Raw genomic sequence first — 20,447 nt, forward strand, 5'->3', positions numbered from 1 at the left:
TTCTTATGTTCAACATCAACAATTTCTCCTCCACTTTTCTCTCAGTTATTACAAAATCATTTAACTCCCTGCTAGAGTTTGATAAGTTTCTGGCCTCCACTTCCCTACTGACTTCCTCATGTGGGAATGTAGATGCAAAATACTCATTCAGTTTGTCAGCAAACTGAATCCCAAACTGAAAGCAAAAATCCTTCCCTTTACCTCTGATGGTAGTTACATTTTTAAGTAAATCCCACATCAGCACACTGTGATCACTGCCACCAAGTGGTTCCTTTATCTGCAGATTCTTGGTGCATGAAGAATCACTGCTGATAATCAGATCAAGAGTATTACTGTCTCTAGTTGTCTCCTGAACATGTTTCTGTAGAAAACAATCATTCAATAAATCCACAAAAGCCATGCTAGTGTGTGAGTGATGAAATCAGAAGTTCCAGTCAATATCTGGGAAGTTAAAATCTCCCCATGTCTTGTCAATGATATACAGGAATTTTGTTAGCAGGGATAGGGAGGTGATTATCCCTTTGTATAAGGTGATGGTTGGGCCACATCTTGAGTACTGCATAATGGTGTGGAGGCCAAATTTTATGAAGGATGGAGGGTTGCTGGAATGAGTGTAGAGAAGGGCTACGAGATTGAGATTGGTGAGGGGAACAGAGGATTGCTCTTGCCAAGAAAGATTCAAGAGCAACCCTTTGTTCCCGTCACAAATTGCAGCCTCTGAAGACTAAGGTAATTTTGGGTGATCTGATTGAGGTATATCAGGCCTTGAATGGATTGAGAAAGTTCAATGCTGATGGTATTCTTCCTCTTGCTCAGATTACACATCTGAGGAGCATAAATTCAATTTGAGGAAGGACAGTTGCAGAATAGATGTATGGAAATTTGCCTTTAACCAATGGGTGGTCAATTGATGGAACAAACTTCCATCTGTTTGTTGTGGAGGTTATTAGGTTAAATAAATTCAAGGCAGAACTGGACAAGCTTTTGGAGTAAAAGTATGGGTGAAATAGGAAGGGTTTTTTTTTTTTTTTTTTGCTGATGCTGTATAAGATTGCTTTCTGGCATCATATGCCTCTACTAATGCTGATGCTAACACACTCTTCTCAATTTTATGTTCCTAGTACTTATATCAATACCAAACTGACACTGGTCACTCATGTTGACTGGGTACACTGCCTTAGATTTAATATTCTTCTTAACTAACAGCATCTCCCTTTCCCTCTCCTGTCATGTCGTGTCTGTTTTTCCTGTATATGTTGTAACTCCCATATTCAAATTCAACATCACTTATTTCTGAGTGACACCATACTATCCTAGCTATCTGCATTTGAAATCAGTACTTCAAATTCATCAAATTTATTTACAATGCTCCTAGCATTAGTATAAATGCACATGTCCCTACTCTTTGTTACCCTAACAAAGCCCATTTTTTACTTTTCCACGATTATTCACAGCAGGGTCTGAAAACCCCAACACCTTGCTTTCCAGGCTGCTGCACCTTCCAATAGAAGCAGTACAAGAATCACTTTTACCTCTGCCCACCCCACTAGAAACTTCCGACCCACCCATCACCGCCTTGATAGCATTAGCAAATATTCTTGCACCCCTTCTATTTACATTTATCCCATCCTTGTAAAAACAGTCTGTCCTGTTAACAAACACAGACCATCCTAAGAAAAATTCTACCCCATGAGTCTTGAACATTCTCTCTAGGACTGTATTAATTGATAAGGCTCTTTCAAATTAAATCATAAATCTTGACTTTTTCCCAACATGTACAACAATATCACCTTTTGTGCCCTTAAAATATAACTGCTCTACATCATCTAATTTTGCTCCTGCCAGTCATGCCCTGGTCCTATACCACCTATATCCTTCTTGCACAACATATTTCCTGTTTCCTTGACAATAGAGTCACCAACAATAACTACCTCCTGTGGGACCAGTGCAATTGCTTCAAGAGTAACCACCCTACTCTTTAAACTCTCATAAATGTCCATCAGGCCACAGAGTTGGTGTCTAATTTCTTCACACCCCCCCCCCTGGCTGTATCGTGTCTCCTGTTCTAGAAAGTACATAAACATTACACATGTTGCACATTTTGTTAGACCATGATTCATTACAGCAAATTATAATTATTTATTTATTTTTAGATAGCTGATGAGCTACAGAATGTAATAACATGTGAAGCTGGTATAGATAAATTGCTGAAGAATATGAAAAGTGGATAGACTGGTACTCTTGGAAAATTGGGGAATTTGATGATAATAGGAAGCCATTAATTGTGGAAAGAGACAAATCCAAATACTTCCACAAGTACACAAAGGTCAACAGCACGGAGTCACTGGGTTTTTAGCAGAACTTAAAAAGATTCTGGGTGGTGCATTCTTGTCGAAGTCACGGATAGTACAGCTGAACTATTGGAAGTGAAAAATCAAGACCATATTCTTCCCAGAATACATACAATTTCAGATGAATGGGCTACATACACAAATATTCTCAATTGCAAATGGAATTTATATGCATTCCATAGTCAATCACTGAACCCACTTTGCTGACCTTCATCACCCTCATTTATTGTTCATATGCAGAATGTTGACAATATATGGATAAGCAAAGAAGCTGAGAAAACAATTGAGCGCTTTTAGTGCAGTTCATCCTGAATATAATTTCTTTTCCTGCAGAAAACCTTAGTATTAAAAGGTAAGTCTTTCATCTCCATTAATTGTTTATAGTGTGATTATACAGGATGTCTCAAAAATATTGGTACAAACGTTTAGGGGAGGTAGGTAACATCTAAAGGAATGTGAATCGCATAGGCATACCCATAACCGGAAACGTCATGGGAAAGTAGTAGCAGAGGCACAAGAAGCAAAAATGACACAAGACAGTAATTAGTGGGAAACATTTATTTGACATAATATTAACAATGGAGTACGAGATGGATGCATTTCATGATGTTACAACACGTGCTCGAAGGTTCCACCATGAGACGCGATACATGCGTGACACCGACGCAGCATGGATTGGCGGACATGGTCGAACACACCTGGAGTTTTTTTGACAGTAAAGCAGCACAGACAAGTCTCGCCCCGAGATCCATTTCCATCTCCACAGGCGATTCATACACGATAGATTTGAGGGTTCCCCACAGAAAGAAATCAAGGCTCGATAAATCAGGTGAGCATGGGGGCCAGGCAACGGGTCCACCACGGCCAATCCATCGACACCCAAAACGTCTGTTCAAATGGTCACGAACACACCTTACATAATGGGCAGGCACCCCATCATGTTGAAACCAAATGTTGCGTCTCACATTTGCTGGAACATTGTCAAGTAACCCTGGTAGAACTTGTTCAAGAAAGATCCGATATTTAGCGGAGTTCATGCAGGATGGTAACAGGTATGGGCCGACTAAGCAGTCACCAACCATACCTGCCCACACATTTACTAGGAAGCGATGTTGTGCCACATGGGGGTGCACACTGTGTGGGTTGTCGTGAGCCCACACATGAGCATTGTGCTGATTGAATAAGCCTTCCCAAGTGAAATAAGCCTCATCCGTGAACAAAACATAGGCTGGAAAATTCAAGTCTTGAACACTTTCTTGGAGAAACCACTGCGCAAAAGCCACACATGCCAGGATGATCTTGGGGGAGCAGTAACTGAACCCTTTGGAGATGAAAGGGGTGTAAGGAATCGTCATACCAGACACGCTGTACACTGCAACGAGACACTCCTAAGGCAGAGGCAACGGCACGTGTGCTGGTAGTATGATTATTCTGGACGGCATTCAACACACTTTCTTCCATGATGGGAGTTCGCGTCGAACGTGGTCTGCACACACTACTCCTGTTACCTCTAAATGACCCATAATTGCACAAATTTTGATGCACACGTGCAAACAAACGGTGGTCCGGTACATGTCTGTCTGTCTGGGAAGCATTCTCCATAAATTCGTTGAGCGGCTCGTCCATTGCCCTCTGCTAATCCCTACACTAAGTGCATGTCTGCCAGCTCACAGTTCATATATCGATGCATGCTCTTCGTGCAGCGACTACTGCTTGAATGAGTAAACTAGAAATTTTCCCTCTCGCGAACTGATGAACAGCGTCGTGTACCGACTTACGGTGATGTTTCTGGTTATGGATTCCTATGCGATTCACATTCCTTTAGATGTACCTACCTCCCCTAAACGTTTGTACCAATATTTTTGAGACACCCTGTATAGCTGAGACCTGGGAGTAACTGTGCAGTCAGATAAAAGTTATTTGAGCAGTGCAAATAAACTGGGAGGACAGCACATGGGGTTTTGCCAATGATATACAGGAACTTTGGTAGCAGGGATAAGGAAATGATTATCGCAATGTACAAGGCAATGGTTACACCACATCTCGAGTACTGCATGCAGATCTGGAAGCCTCATTTTAGAAAGGGTGTGGATCTGTTGGAATGGGTTCATGGAAGGGCATTAAGATTGGCAAGGGGAGAAAAGGGTGCTTTTACCAGGAAAGGCTTCAGTTTTGCAAACTTCAGCAGCTGGAGACTATACACCTCCAAGGAGATCTGATCGAGGTGTTTAAATAATTGAATGAATTGAGTAAGCTGAATGTTAATGGCATTCTTCCACTTGCTGAGACTACACACATAAGGGGGCATAAATTCAAGTTGGGGAAGGATGGTTGCAAGACAGATGTGCAGAAGTTTGCCTTCAGTCAGAGGATGGTTGATTGTTGGAACAAACTTCCATCAGATGTTGTACAGGTGGATAGTTTGGATAAATTCAAGCAAGAACTAGATAAACTGGTAGAGGTGGTGGACAAGTGAAATGAGAAGTGTGTTGTTTTTCTTTCTTTTTTTTTTTTTTGATGCTGTATAAGCCTGCTTTCTTACATCATTTGACACTACTACTACTAATAATAATCATAATAAATTAGAAATTCAAACATTAAAAGCCTAAAAATAAATCTTCAATTCTTTCCGAATACAGAAAATACATAAATTCTCAGCATAGAAACAAGCAAATAACAAACAGGCATAGACTGAAACATCTAAGCTCCATCACAATAACAGATTTGATTTCAATAAATTTAAGGAAGAAGTAGACAAATTTTTATAGAAAAGATAAATAGATGTTGGGAAGTACTTTTTTTTTTTTTTTTTTGCTTATGCTGTATAAGCTTGCTTTCTTGCTCATTTGCCACTACTAATACTAATTTTACTGAACCAAAATAGGCCTAATTGGTGGTTAAATTTATATTTTTTAACAAAGCTCACCTTTAATATTTTCACCACACATTTTTCATTGGTGTTAATATTCATTGATTCAAAAACTTCACTATATTTTCCACGTCCTAGTTTTCTTACTAGCTGGTAATCATCCTGATTACTATGAAAAATAAAATAAAAATATATAAATATATGATTTTATATTATATATTCTTAACTTAGAAATAAAAGTTTTAAATGAGGAAATAAAAGAGCTACAAATCTTAGCCAAATTTTTGACTTTTCAAGTTGTTACCGAGTTATTTTTGTTACTATTTTCCTTTTCTTATGCAAAATTAAATACACAAGAGCTTAAACTCATGTTTACTCAAGTCATATTCATATAATAATATCATTTTCAAATTAATCCAACTTAACACTTGACAGGTAATATTCATTAACAATAAATATTTATATTCGAGGTGCTTAAATTAAAAAGCAGTGGTTCTATCTCGCTTAATTTTAGGTTTAGCCACTTTGACATCTGAACCCTTTCTGTTACATTTGGACTGAAATTTTTGAATTGGATTTTAAAAATTGGACTAAGTATTATCATTTCTATTTTGTTATTTCTAAATTTAAAATTTGTCTAATCCTCTGATTTTTTTTTCTCAATAGGAAGGTTGTTTCCTACCTTCAATTTGGCTTAAATATGTCAGGTGTATGAATAAATACACAGTTAATGTAATAAATATGGTGTTTGAATAAAAAAAAAAAAAAAAAAAAAAAGCAGACAATGGTTGTGTGTAATCTTCATTGTCTGTGTGTGTGTTTAGCTGTAGTAGATGTAGCAGTAGTCAAGTTTTAGGGGCATCAGCAACTAAGACCATATTGCTCCGTATATGCTGTCTGTAAATTGCATACGTTCTGTGGTAAATTTTTCTGTTTGCTAGACGAAAAACCCGAGTTTCCAGGAGAAAAAATCAGGATATCCTCCTCTGTGACTGACTGACTCAGCCATATTGTGAAAAAGGCCCATAACAATTCCTAACATCATCAACAGGACTCGAACTCAGGTCTTTTCCACCCAGTATGGAGAGGACAGTGTTTAGCTGTGAACAGTTGGCTAGACAAGGACAGTGTGTAGTCTCCATGTGGTGCAACTTATTATTCTTCAGTTATATCATGTTGTATTTCTTCAGTTATGTTCATTTCAGAAGTACATTAATGACATTTGTGTGGGGAACAACTTTCCACTGTGGAAAAAAAGCAGTGGATTAGGCAAAATTAAATTTAGAAATTAATCTAAACAGCAAAGAATAGTTCAGTTTTAGCATCAAATACAAAAATTTCAGCCAAAAACAAAAGGTACAGACATCAAATAGCCTAAACCTAAAAATAAGAAATATACATTTTAATTGAAACACCCTGTATACAAATAAGTTAACAGGCTCACATCATCATTGTTCTCTTTCTTGGTGATTCCCTTCTACTTCTGACTCTCTCTCTCGCTCAGGGTAACTTGGGAATTTTTTTTTTTTTTTAAACCTGAGGCTTCCTTGCACCATACAGCTAATAATAGTGATAGTGATATTAGCAATACAGTAACAATCTACCAGATAAAAATTCTACAAGAATTTTAATAAATAAATAGCATATTCAAAGAAACACCCCACTTTTGTTCTTAAATTTTGTATTTAGTCAAACCTTGCGCACACTTTTTTTTTTTCAAAATTTTGAGCAATCTTATTAAAAACTCGTATGGACAGTATACAGCAATACCCCACATAGCACTGATAATTGGTACTGAAACTGTTCTGTGTTATGTGAAACCGTGCTGATTGAGCTATAATTATAATGGGTTTTAAATGAATGCATACTAGAGAAACAGTATGCATTCATTATAAACAAATTATAATAAATCTATAAACAATTTGCACTTGATAGCCAATTAAAAGGATTTGAAATAAAAAATTTTGCAAAAATTTTATTAATGAAAAGGTAACATTATGGGAGATGAGAAAAAAGCTTTATTGTTTATTTGGGTATTTCAAAAATGAAGTTTAGCGAAGTCATCTCTTCTTTTTCTCGGCATACAAGTCTTTGTAGCATTGAATCCCATCTTATAAAATTTGCCATATCTCGATGCTACATCCAACATTTGGATCTCCATTCATAATTGCCTTGCAGGCCATGTCAAGCCCTGAAAAACTTTCTTCAATTCTTTTGTTGAAAAATCTTTTCGTGCCACTTCAGAATTGTTTTTCTCTTCTTCATATGCAATTTTCTCATCAATTTCAAGGAGAGTTGCATCATCTAAGTTATTTGCATGTGAGTCAAGGCTGTCATGTACATTGGCAGTGTCCAAAGGTTCGAATCACAAGTCTTTTCTGATCTTCACAATGTCTTCGGCAGTTGTCTGAACTTGCAATTCAAAACCAATGAAATCATTTGCCAAATAGGGCAAAACATGCTGCCAAACATAAAGCATGTTGTTGCAGTAGCGTAGCTACCCTGTTTCGGGCCCAGAGGCAAAGAACATGTTTGGGCCCCTACTTAATTAATGAAAATTGTAAAAAGAGGAGACATCGAAAGATCCCGAGCCCCTAAAAGGCCTGGGCCCGCAGGTAATTTCCTTGCCTGCCTACATGGTAGCTATGCTACTGTGCTGTTGGGCATGATTTCTAACCAAGATGCAGATATATTTTAGATTGTATTTAAAGGGGTAAAAATTAAATTGTGAAATGAAAAGGCTTGAAAAGCTACCACATCATCTCGTCAGGATGAAATTAAGAATACCGAACACTGTTGCCACTGACTGCCTGAGGGGACTACTGACATATGTGCAGCATATATGAGACACTAGAGTTGTCACCACAGCATATATGTACCTGTACCTAGGCTACGACAATGCAGCATATATGTAGAGTATGTGTCTAGGCTACTGAATGAGTTTTAATAGGTACAGTAAATTTTCAACTTAAATTTAATTAAAAACTGTGTTATAGTGAAACCCATGCTGTTTGAAGCAGTGCTAAGTGATTGCTGTATAAGCTTTCTTGATATCACAAAAATTTTATTGACATCATTGCAAACTTCGAGTTCAAACTAAGAAATAGGGCGAGAGATATCTGATCAAACTATTAAGTAAAAGAACTTCTAGAAAATATCCAAAGAAGAGCAACTTAACTGGTTAGGAGCAATAGGAATTGCCCTATGACAAATGTTTTGGAAGATGTGGACTGCAGAACCTGAAGGCTAGACATCTGAGGGAAGACCTGAGAGAAATGTTCAAGTTTCAAGCCTAAGCAGTAAATGAATGAGGGAAACATTTTCACGTTAGCAGGTGAAACAAGAAAAAGGATGCAGATATTAAATTTTGGGAGGAAATAAAAGATTAAATCTCATGAAGTTCACCTTTGGTTCAATTTCAGAAATGGGTAAATTGTAATTTACTCAAGTTTTTTTTTTTTTTATGTTGCAGAATATATTTAATCACCTCTAGCAAAATTTGACCTGATTAATTTTCAAATGCTTGGCAAGACCCTTCTGTTTGGGATAAAGTTGGCTGGCACATTCTCCCCACAACAGGAATACTAGGCAGAAGCCTTCATTAATTCCTCCCTTAATTGAATTTTCTTTCAAAAGGTTCTTCCCTTATCTCTCTCTCCAATTGATTTAGCAACTCAATGTAGATATATTCCTATTCTCCAAAGACCAATATCACAAGCAAACTGTTGATGTCATTCTATCTTCTAACCTATAGTGTGCAACCATTGTGTGTGTCCCCTCTGCTTCTATTTTTGTTCAAATTTGACTCGAAGTAAATAACTCATTTTATTGTCATGTACGGACTTTTGTAAGCTGAAAATCCTTCTACCCTTGGCTGTAAAGGGTATGTTGTCACCAAAGGTTATTTAATTCTCTGACACAACAAATAAATGGATATTTATTCATAGACTAATAAAATTTTAGGACAGAAAGCTTCAAACTATAAAAAATTTAAAACTATGACACTGTTTAGTGCGAATGCATCATTATTACACAGCTGAATTTTAAGACAAATGAAAGTTTGTACATTTAGGTATCATTATTATATCTTATTGTGATGATGTAAACATCGAAAAGTGCTAAAAACCATAGATTGCTAAAGCATTATTATTGTAACTTACCATATTGTGAAATCCTTCAAAACAAGTTGCTTTCCTCTTATACTTCAAATGCTGTCATGGAATAAGTAAGTAAGGTTTTTGGCACAAGGGCCTCCCGTGCCATATTCTGCCTGTTCATTATTAACTTATGACTGAGTCTTTAATATTATCAGAGGCGATTATATATATTTATGCTTATCTGTAGATTTACTTAACAAGTAAAAGTCAATGACGAATAAAAGTTGCGAGTTAGGATTAAATTTGAAAGTGTCTGCAATTCTGCCCAGACACAATAGGAGGGAGTATATGATGAGAGCCTTGTCAATCAATACAGCCCTGGAGAGATTGTGCGAGGCTCATGGGGTAGAATTTTTTTCAACATGGTCTATGCTTGCTAACAGGAGATACTGCTTCTACAGGGATGGGACCCACTTAAATAGAAAGGGTACAAGAATATTTGTTGACGCTATCGAGGCAGTGTTAGGTGGGTCGGAAAACTGCTAGCTTGGGGGGATTCACAGACTAAAAGATTAACAGTAGCTGCAGGCAGAGGCAAAAGTGATTCTTGCACTGCTTCTATTGTAATGAGCAGCAGCCTAGAGAGCAAGTTGCTGGGGATGAGTTCAAGAGCTGCTGGGAGTCATCACGGAATAAGTAAATACATGGGCTGTGTTTGGGTAACTAAGAGTAAGAACAGCTGCATGTATACTTGCATGTACACCAATGCTAGAAGTATAGTAAATAAATTTGATGCATTTGAAGTGCTCATAAAGACATCAAAGGCAGATACTGTTGGGATATCAGAGACATGGTGTCACACAGATATAAGCAGTGCAGAATTTGAATTCGGGAAGTACATTGTGTACAGAAAGGATAGGAATTAAGAAAAACTTAAAATATAAAGAAGTGCTCCAGTTGACATGAGTGGACAGTGCAGTGTTGAGCCTGTTTGGTGTGGCAGAAACACTGGGAAAGGGAAAATGAGAGTAGGAGTGTTTTATAGGCCTAATGATTCTGATGAGTACAACAAACAGTTGTGCAGAGAAATAGAGTGAGCCAGTAAATCAGAACGTCTTGTAATGGAGAATTTTAACTTTCCAGATATTGACTGGAACTTGTGGCTTGGTCACTCGCACGCTAGCAAGACATTTGTGGATTTATTGGAAGACTTTTCTACAGCAACATGTTTGAGGGGCAACCAGAGGGAGTAATACTCTTAATCTGATTATAAGTAGTAATTATTCATGCATTAAGAATTTGCAAATGAAGGAACCACTAGGAGACAGTGATCACAGTGCACTGATGTGGGATTTACTTAAAGATGTAATTACCATCAAGGGTAAAGGGAAGGGTTTTTGTAAAGGTGACTACAGTGGTCCCAGACAGTTTTTAAATTCTATTTAGTGGGATCAACTGATGATGTTACCATCGTTGAATTCTAAATGACGCCTTCAGGGACTTAATCTTGGAGGCTACTAGGCTTTTCATTCCAAATAAGAAATACTGTTCAAGTTTCAAGCCTAAATGGATGTCAGCTGAATTAATGAGGCTCGTGGTAGAGAAGAAAAATGCATGGATGCACATAAATTATCAGGCGACACAGAAGCTTATGCCACATATAAGCTGGTCTGTAATCAAGTCAAAAATATGGTTAGGCAGGCGAAGGCAGATTGCAAGAAATCTTTGGCAAAGAAAAACAGCAAAGAATTTTTTACTTATGTAAACTCTAGAAGGATGGGGATATGAATCAGATTGGTCCACTTAACAAACTGGCCTTGTAATTGCATAAAAGTATCGGTAAGAGTATCCACGTGTTTGCAACTCCGCTGAACGAGAAGTTCTTTAGCCATATTTAGCCGCTTGATTGAATATTTTTTACATCGAATTATTTCTGTAAGTAGCTTATAGACCTAGTTAGGATCATTAGTTTATTCTGAATTGAGACAGCGAGATTTGAAAGTTAATTAATACTTAAGTGTCTGTAAATTTACCATTCGTAACTTTCCCACCTTTGTGATACGATAGTTATATACCGTACTAGATAGCGTTAGTTGAACTTCGTTAGCAGTTAAATTGTACTTTTAAATAAATACATATAACGACTTAGATTACAAACGTAATATAATTAATTAATAAATTAATAGAATCATGACTCAGACCAGAGCAGCAAAGCAAAAGGCTCAAGCAAATGGAAGTGCTGTGGCTCAGAGAAGAACTGAAGGGGGGGCAGTTGTCCTCTGACTCACAGCCTTATAAAATGCACTGTTTGCTTGATGTTTGCAGAGCAATCGGGTACGGGACATGATACTGCCATGGGGGATGTCTTTGTGTGTGCGCGATGCAAGGAGTGTATCGATATCAGGCAACAACTCAGCGTTCTTGTGGGCCTATATGAGAGCTTGAAAGACAGTGTGGATGCCCTCGAAGAAACTAAATTGAGGGGCCCATCAAGCTCTCAGCTGCCCACATCAACGCCAGAGCTTGCACTTGGGCATCACGTGACACAGAGGCAACCCCCAAGGCAGAATGCGCTGGTCCAGAAGGAACTAGTAGTTGTTGGTGACTCTATTGTCAGGGAAACGGGGAACATGCTTTGTAAAAAGGATAGGTGGAACAGGACCAGGGTATGTCTGCCAGGGGCAAAGGTTGATGACGTTGTAGAGCAAATATCATCTTTTAAGGGCACAAAAGGTGATATAGTTGTACACGTTGGCACAAATGATATTAAGAGTAGGAGACTAGCAGAATTACTTAACAAGTACACGTCACTGTTGAACAAAAGCCGAGAATTAGGGTTGAATTTGAAAGTGTCTGCAATTCTGCCCAGACACGATAGGAGGGAGTATATGATGAGAGCCTTGTCGATCAATTCGGGCCTGGAAAGATTGTGCAAGGCTCAAGGGGCAGAATTTTTTTCAGCCTGGACTGTACTTGTTAACAGGAGAGATTGCTTCTACAGGGATGGGATACACTTAAATAGAAAGGGTGCAAGAATATTTGCTGATGCTATCGAGGCAGTGTTAGGTGGGTCGGAAAACTGCTAGCTTGGGGGGGGGGACAAAGACCAATAGATTGACAGTAGCCACTGGCAGAGGTGAAAGAGATTCTTGCACTGCTTCTATTAGAATGAGCAGAAGCCTGAAAAACAAGATGCATGATATTTCAGAGACTGCTTGGAGCCATTACGGTACAAGTAAACACATGGGTTGTGTTAGGGTAGCTAAGAATAGAAACAGGTGCAGGTATACTTGCATGTACACCAATGCTAGGAGTTGAGTAAATAAATTTGATGAATTTGAGGTATTGCTCAAAATATCAAAGGCAGATATTGTTGGGATATCAGAGATGTGGTGTCACACAGATATAAGGGATGCAGAACTGGAATTTGGGGAGTACTACGTCTACAGAAAGGATAGATTTTTTTTTTTTTTTTTTTGATTTGGTAGTTGTTGGCGCATCGGCTTCTGTTCCATATTGCACCTCCCAAGGTTTTTTTTGCAGTACTTTGATCCAAGCCCGAGGCGGGAATCGAACCCGCGACCTTTGGGTTGCCGGGCAGGTAGTTTACCCACTCGGCTAGCCCGGTCGGCAGAAAGGATAGACAGGATAGGAAGGGGGGAGGGGTTATGCTATTAGTTAAGAAACACATAAAAACCAAGGAAGTGAAGCCAGTTGACATCGCTGGACAGTGCAGTGTTGAGTCAGTTTGGTGTGACATAAGCATTGGGAGATCAAAATTGAGAGTAGGAGTGTGCTATAGGCCTAATGACTCTGATGAGTATAATAAGAAACTGTACAGGGAAATAGAGTGGGCCAGTAAATCAGAGAGTCTTATAATGGGAGATTTTAATTTCCCAGATATTGACTGGAATTTGGGGGCTGGTCATTCACACACAAGCAGGGCTTTTGTGGATTTATTGGATGATTGTTTTCTACATCAGCATGTTCGGGAGGCAACTAGAGGGAGTAATACTCTTGATTTGATTATCAGCAGTGATTCTTCATGCATTAAGAATCTGTAGATAAATGAACCACTAGGTGGCAGTGATCACAGTGTGCTGAAGTTTTTTTTTTTTTTTTTTAGGTAGTTGTTGGCGCATCGGCTTCTGTGGCCATAATGCACCTCGCAAGGTTTTTTCAGTACTTTGATCCAAGCCCGAGGCGGGATTCGAACCCGCGACCTTTAGGTTGCCAGGCAGGCACTTTACCCACCTGGCTAGCCCGGTCGGCATGTGTGTGCTGAAGTGGGATTTACTCAAAGAGGTAACTACCATTAGGGGTAAAGGGAAGGGGTATTGCTTCCGTAAAGGCGACTACGATGGACTGAGACAGTATTTAAATTCTATACAGTGGGACCAACTGATGATGTTACCAATAGCAAATTCAAAATGGGAAGTATTCAAAGAACTTATCTTGGAAGCTACTAGGCTTTACATACCAACTAAGAAATATTGTTCAAGGTTTATGACAAAATGGATGTCAGATGAACTAATGAGGCATATGGCAGAGAAGAAAAATGCATGGGATACTTACAAATTAACACATGACACAGAAGCCTATGATAGATACAAGTTGATATGCAACCAAGTTACAAAAGAGGTTAGGCAGGCGAAGGCAGATTACGAGAAATCCTTGGCAAGGGATGCAAAGAAAAACAGCAAAGAGTTCTTTACTTATGTAAACCCTAGAAGGAACGGGATGAATCAGATTGGTCCACTTGATATTGATGGGTCAACTGTTGATGATCCTGCTCAGGTAGCTAACAAACTAAATGAATATTTTGCATCGACATTCACACATGAGGAGTTATTCAGCGAGGGGAATGCCAGAGGTGTATTCAACTCTAGCAGTAAGCTACAGAATCTTGAAATAACTGGGAATAAAGTGGAGGAGAAACTGTTGAAGATAAACACAAGAAAGGCACCCGGGGTGGATGGGATCTATCCAGTTATATTAAAGGAGGCAGCAAAGGAAGTAAGCAAACCCTTAGCCATAATTATGAGAGCTTCCTTGAACTCAGGGGAGGTACCCATAGACTGGAAATGTGCAAATGTGACCCCAATTCACAAAGGAGGATCAAAGGCTGACACAAGTAATTATAGACCTGTGAGCTTAACTTCTGCTCCAGAAAAATTAATGGAGGCACTGGTTAAAGAAGCACTGCAGGATCATTTAGACAAGACTTCAGTTATAGCTCGGACACAGCATGGCTTTGTTAAGGGGAAGTCTTGCCTGATCAATTTGATTGGATACTATGATGCAGTCACAAAAGAACTGGATGCAGGGAATAACTTTGATATTATATACTTGGATCTTAGAAAGGCTTTTGATACTGTTGCACATGGAAGACTGCTACACAAATTGGAGCAGTGTGACATTGGAGGCAAATTGCTGCTATGGATAAAGGGGTGGTTGAGGGGGAGAAGACAGAGAGTGGTAATCAATGGACACTGCTCATCTTGGACTAATGTTATTAGTGGAGTCCCTCAGGGCTCAGTGTTGGGTCTATTATTGTTTTCTGTATTTATAAATGATATTGATGATGGTATATCAAGCTTAATGTCCAAGTTTGCAGACGATACAAAGGTTGGCAGGGTTGTCAAGGCCACTACTGACACTATGCTGCTGCAACAGGATCTGGAAAGGTTGAGCAGATGGGCTGAGAGGTGGCAAATGAAGTTTAACATTGACAAATGTAAAGTACTACACATGGGAAACAGCAACCCCAGAGCAACGTATCAACTCTGTGGTACTACACTGACAGTGGTAGAGAATGAAAGGGACTTGGGGGTGGTTGTGCAGGCAGATATGAAGTTCTCTGAGCAGTGCAGACGGGCTGCAAGAGTAGCTCATGGAGTATTGTCAATGATATACAGGAATTTTTCCAGCAGGGTTAAGGAGGTGATTATTCCCTTGTATAAGGCAATGGTCGGGCCACACCTAGAGTACTGTATACAGGTCTGGAGGCCTCATTTCAAGAAGGATGTAGAGCTGCTGGAACGAGTACAGAGAAGGGCAACAAGATTAGTGAATGGAACAAAGGGGTGCTCTTATGAAGAAAGGCTTAAGTTTTGCAAATTACAGTGTCTGGAGACTAGGCACCAGCGAGGTGATCTGATAGAGGTGTATAAAGCCTTGAATGGTTTGAGCATGCTCAATGCTGATGGGATTCTTCCTCTAGCTCAGAATAATCACCTGAGAGGGCATAAATTCAAATTGAGGAAAGACAGAAGTAGGATAGACGTGCGGAAATTTGCCTTTAGCCAGCGGGTGGTTGGTTGGTGGAACAGACTTCCATCCCTTGTAGTGGAGGTTGATATCCTAAATAAGTTTAAGGCTGAGCTGGACAGGTATTTTGAACGAACAGAGGGTTGAAGTGGGTTTTTTTTTTTTTGGCTGATGCTGCATAAGCTTGCTTTCTTGCATCAAATGCCTCTACTAATGCTAATGCAAAGATGGTTCGACTATTGATGATCCTGCTCCAGTAGCTAATAAACTGAATGAGTATTTTGCATCTACATTCACACATGAGGAGTTATTCAAGGAGGGGAATGCTTTAACGATGGATCTATTATCAGTATATGGCACTTTTAGATAGCAGAAAGATCCATTATTAGGATGTTTAGCAGGCATAATCCACACATTCATTACTGGGATGCCGACATGACCATGGATTCAGCAGAAGGGGACCATCTAGTTGGATGTTTGATATTTATATAAGTGAGACTATCTGTTTCAGAATGGGATAGTGGTTAGTTAGTTATTTGGTTTTTAGGAGCATTAGCAACTAAGGCCATATTGCTCCGGGATATGCAGTGGTCATTCCCTGACCTTTCCGTATCGTCCACATTTGGTGGTGATGACAGGCTTGAACCCCGGTCTAATCAAGAAGTGTGTGCTACACACTGCTGCTCCTTCCCACCTGGTTACGGAGGCACTATGGGATAGTGGGAAGAAATAGTAAATTGAATGGCAGTGACAGCACTTAAGGAGTCTGTATATATAAGAGTTTGCTTGAATTGCTGCTTGATTATATTATCTAGAGCTAATCTTATTGCATACAATGCTGCAGCACAGATACTGCATTCTATAATAAGAGAGACAGCTATTGAGAAGGTAGAAAAAATTGCTACAGCTTCATCTGTTTTGGAGCCATCGGTATAGTTTCTCTGTTTTCTAAGGTGTGGGTTTCATGTAGTTGCCGAAAGTTGTTGTTTGGCAGGGAGCTCTTTCTCCATCTCAGAAAGAAATTATCACAGGGAGGTGGGTATAGAATCCAGGGATGTTCAGGAGAAGCAAAGTCTTCGAGGATATGTTGAAAGTTAATATTCCGACTAATCATGAGCTCTAGCAATCTAAGACCCACATGGGAAGGTCTTCATTAGGTTTATTATGGTATAGCATTACATGTTGAGGGTCAAACAGGTATTCCCAGCTAGGATGAGATGGAATACTTTAATTTTTTGCAGCATAGTACGTAGCAAGAATTTTCATCTGAGGTGCAGTGGGGGTTCATTTGCCTAAATATACAGGCTGTAGGCTGGAGACGTTCTGAAGGTTCCTGTGGCTATCATTAGGGCACTAGGTTGAATAGTATTCAGACATAACAAGGAATTGTTTCTTGTGAAGTCATAGATAGGTAATCTGCAACCTAAGCAGGACAGAATTAAAATTTTATAAAGATGTGGGAGGGAGAGCCCATCAGCACATTCTTCAAATAAGAAACACTCTCCCATAAAGAAGTTTGCTGTTACTTATTTTCAGTTGAGTTCCACCACCCAGATGGCACCAATTTAAAGCTATTTGGCCTCTCATCAGTGGGTGGACAGGTATCTAAGGTATAAGATTCACATTCATGTGGACAGGTATCCGAGATCATATTGTGTATTGTCACAACCCAGTTGTGGCAATACACAATATGACAGATGCTCAAGTTGAAAGTACTCAAAAAAGGATAAGTAACAGCAGACTTGGCTAATGGGAAAGTGTTACTTATTTGAAGGATAACAGAAAAGCAACTTGTGAAGGATTTCACAATATGAGGTGTTACAATATGACCTTAAGGTAAGAACTATGGTTTGTCTAAAAATTCAACTACATAGTAATGATTTATTTGCACAACATAATACAGTAGTTTGAATTTTTCATAGTTATTATTACTAGTGGCACATGACATAAGGAAGCAAGCTGATAAAGCATCAGCCAAAAATAAATAAATAAAAATCTCCACCACTCATCCACCTCTCCAATAACTTGCTTAATATTTTCCTTGAATTTATAAAAACTGCCCACCTCCAACAACACCAGATGGAAGTTTGATTTTGCTTTCAGCCAGCGACACATCGCTGGCTGAAAGCAAACTTCCTTACATCTAGCCTCAATTTGAATTTATGCCTCTCATATTATGTGTAGTAGGAGCAAGAGGAACATGTATTTGGTGGTCACGGGCTCGAACCCCGATCTAATCAAGAAGCGTGTGCTACGCACTGTTGCTCCTGCCCACCTGGCTACGGAGGCACCTATGAAGCTGTAGAGCTGAAATTTGCAAGGAGAGAAGTCAGGCAATTAAGTGACTGCACTGCTGAGAAATTAGTGGCATATTAGACTTTCAATGGCAAAATTCTGTTGCAGCAGTTGTTGTACATATCTACCAATATGTGGAGGTACTCTGTCTTGCATAAAAACTCTGATTCCTGGAAACTGTTTCCAGAAATGCTGTTTGTTTCAATTTTGGAATAACAACAGTTACTACTGTGTCTTAGTACCACTGGGTCATAAATGAGCACATCAGAGGTAAAGTAGGATGGTTTCTTCAAAAAAAGTTAAGTAGATATGAAAATAGCCAAGAAACCTCACTTCTGTATTTCATGACATGACAGCCAAAATCCTGCAGTTCTGAGAGTTTGCACTCCAATTTAAGTGTTTATGAGCCTTATCTTCCTAAAGGATGTTCCAAGGCCACTCAGTGGTGTCTACCTTCATTTATGCCAAGAAGCTGACAGAGTTTTGGCATCACCCATTTGCAATGGTTGCTCCTGGTAGAGGTTGTATGGGTACAACTGCCAAACCTTATGTGACGCTTTCCATACTGTCATAACTGCACCAATATCCTCAATTCACTCTTGATTGCATCATCTTCCTGTTTCCTTGAATCATTCAATCATTTTCTGACACCGTATGTAAAGTTACCAGGTCCTTATCATTCCAATGCGGGACATCTAGGGGACATTTTTTATATATAAAAAATATTCACATACAAAATACAAATTAAATACCTTGACATCTTTGAACTAAACTTATAAAATAAAATATCAAACTTCTTTAAAAAAAAAAAAAAACTATATATATATATATTTTTTTTTTTCCCACAGAAAGGATGAAATTCAGTATGTGGTACCCCTCATGTTATGCTTTGGTCCTTGAGGTTGTCACAGACATTCTCTCAGATATGCCAGACAAGCTGTACTTGCTACCTGGGAGTCTAAAACGCTGATGGAACTGATATTCGGGTGACACTCAAATCAAGTGGACCCAATTTCAGCGAAGTCCAGACGGTCTGTGAGAGCCAAATCCTCTGCTTGCACATTCATGATGGTGGGACTATTAGTAATCCTGGGGTATAACCTCCATGCACAAGTACATGGTGGGTGACCACCCAGGTGTGAACCAACGTAAGCAGGGGTCGAGGTGTGCCGCACACACCACATGGAGGAACGCCGCCCCTCTATGTTACCAGGCAGTACTAGGTGGTAGATGACTCATCAACCGGTGCAATACCATCACTTTGCTTATTGGAGGCTTGAAGTGGTGGAACCCATGTTTAGTCTCTAGAGCTAAATTCCGGTCACCCTTCCCTATCTCTTCCATCATGCAGTATGATTGATGACTTTTGAGGTTATGTTGAACATCGTGGCGAGATCCAATATTCCTTACATTCCGAGGCTACACCTCTAAAACCGTGTTCGCAAGCCGGCCGCTAGTTAGTACACCGGACCAAACCTATTGGTAACTCTTTAGCAACTAAGGCCATATTGCTCCGGGATATGCGGTGGTCATTCCCTGACCTTTCCACACCCGTATTTGGTGGTGACGGGCTCGAACCCCGATCTAATCAAGAAGCATGTGATACGCACTACTGCTCCTTCCCACCTGGCTACGGAGGCGCTGAACAGTAAAGTAAACTGCAAATATATTAATGTTGTAGCAGGGAGCCTAATGTTTAAAAAAAAAAAACTGACACAAATGCTGTGGTTTATGGAGAGTAACTTATACAAAAATATAAATGTTGAAAGTGTTTCATTCTCAACCATTTTATGTTTCAAAAGGCAATATCTTGCAGAGTTTGCTGGGCTGAGCAAAAGTGTTTTAGGAACCAATCTGTTGTGACAAATATTCTTGTTTACATGCCTGAAAGTTCATAAATTGGGTATTACTTGAGGAATATAAAAGATTACAATTTTTTTTTTTTTTTCTTTTTCATAAATTGTTGCTGATTTGATCATTCCACTGATTAATGTAACTAATTTGTAGACAATATAATTATAGTATTATAATATGGCCTATACTATATAACTAAAGTACAGACTATATATTTGTAGACAATACATACTACTGGAAGAGATGTATACACTAACCAAAACTGAAACCAAAACACCACAAAAAGAGTGATCTGATTTTGAGCAGAGTTGATGATAATGTTAAGAGGGATCACAGGAATAAATAAATTTTTAGGGAATTTGATTCAGTATTAAAATGCACAATTTTTTTTGTCAAATTTGACAACAACATGAAATCTTAAGCCTAGTACTATCTCTTGTTAATCATGAACATACCAGTGAAAGAGCAACACAGTGCTCTTTCATTGGTATGTTCATGCACAGTTCATTACAGAATCTGATAAGTCACCCAAGAAGAGTAGAATTACTCCCTTGCATAGGTATTAAAAGATATGTATTAAAAAATACACTTATAATATTAGTACTGTATTAACTCCCCATTTACCAACACACATTCCAAAATATCTTTTAATGCAATGACTTTTAAAAAATATCTTATCATCAAAAACATACAAGTAATAATTATGAATAT

At 38.9% G+C, this 20,447-nt stretch overlaps 1 protein-coding gene across 7 annotated transcripts in view; it reads right to left on the reverse strand.

Moving 5' to 3' along the window:
* Nucleotides 1-20,447, reverse strand: part of LOC150080888 (casein kinase II subunit alpha-like) — a 496,207-nt gene that overhangs the window by 404,964 nt on the left and 70,796 nt on the right. For all 7 annotated transcript variants that reach the window (XR_016547403.1, XM_090381541.1, XM_090381537.1 and 4 more), the window contains one exon: nt 5,278-5,389. Coding sequence is in view for 6 of the 7 variants with exons in the window: in XM_090381541.1 (XP_090237667.1) it covers nt 5,278-5,389 (112 nt within the window). In the remaining variant the exon portion in view is untranslated. The remainder of the gene's footprint in view (nt 1-5,277; nt 5,390-20,447) is intronic.

Source organism: Mastigoproctus giganteus, chromosome 9 (genome assembly GCF_048544385.1).
Source record: "Mastigoproctus giganteus isolate SK-2022 chromosome 9, ASM4854438v1, whole genome shotgun sequence".
In the NCBI taxonomy this organism is placed as follows: Eukaryota; Metazoa; Arthropoda; class Arachnida; order Uropygi; family Thelyphonidae; genus Mastigoproctus; species Mastigoproctus giganteus.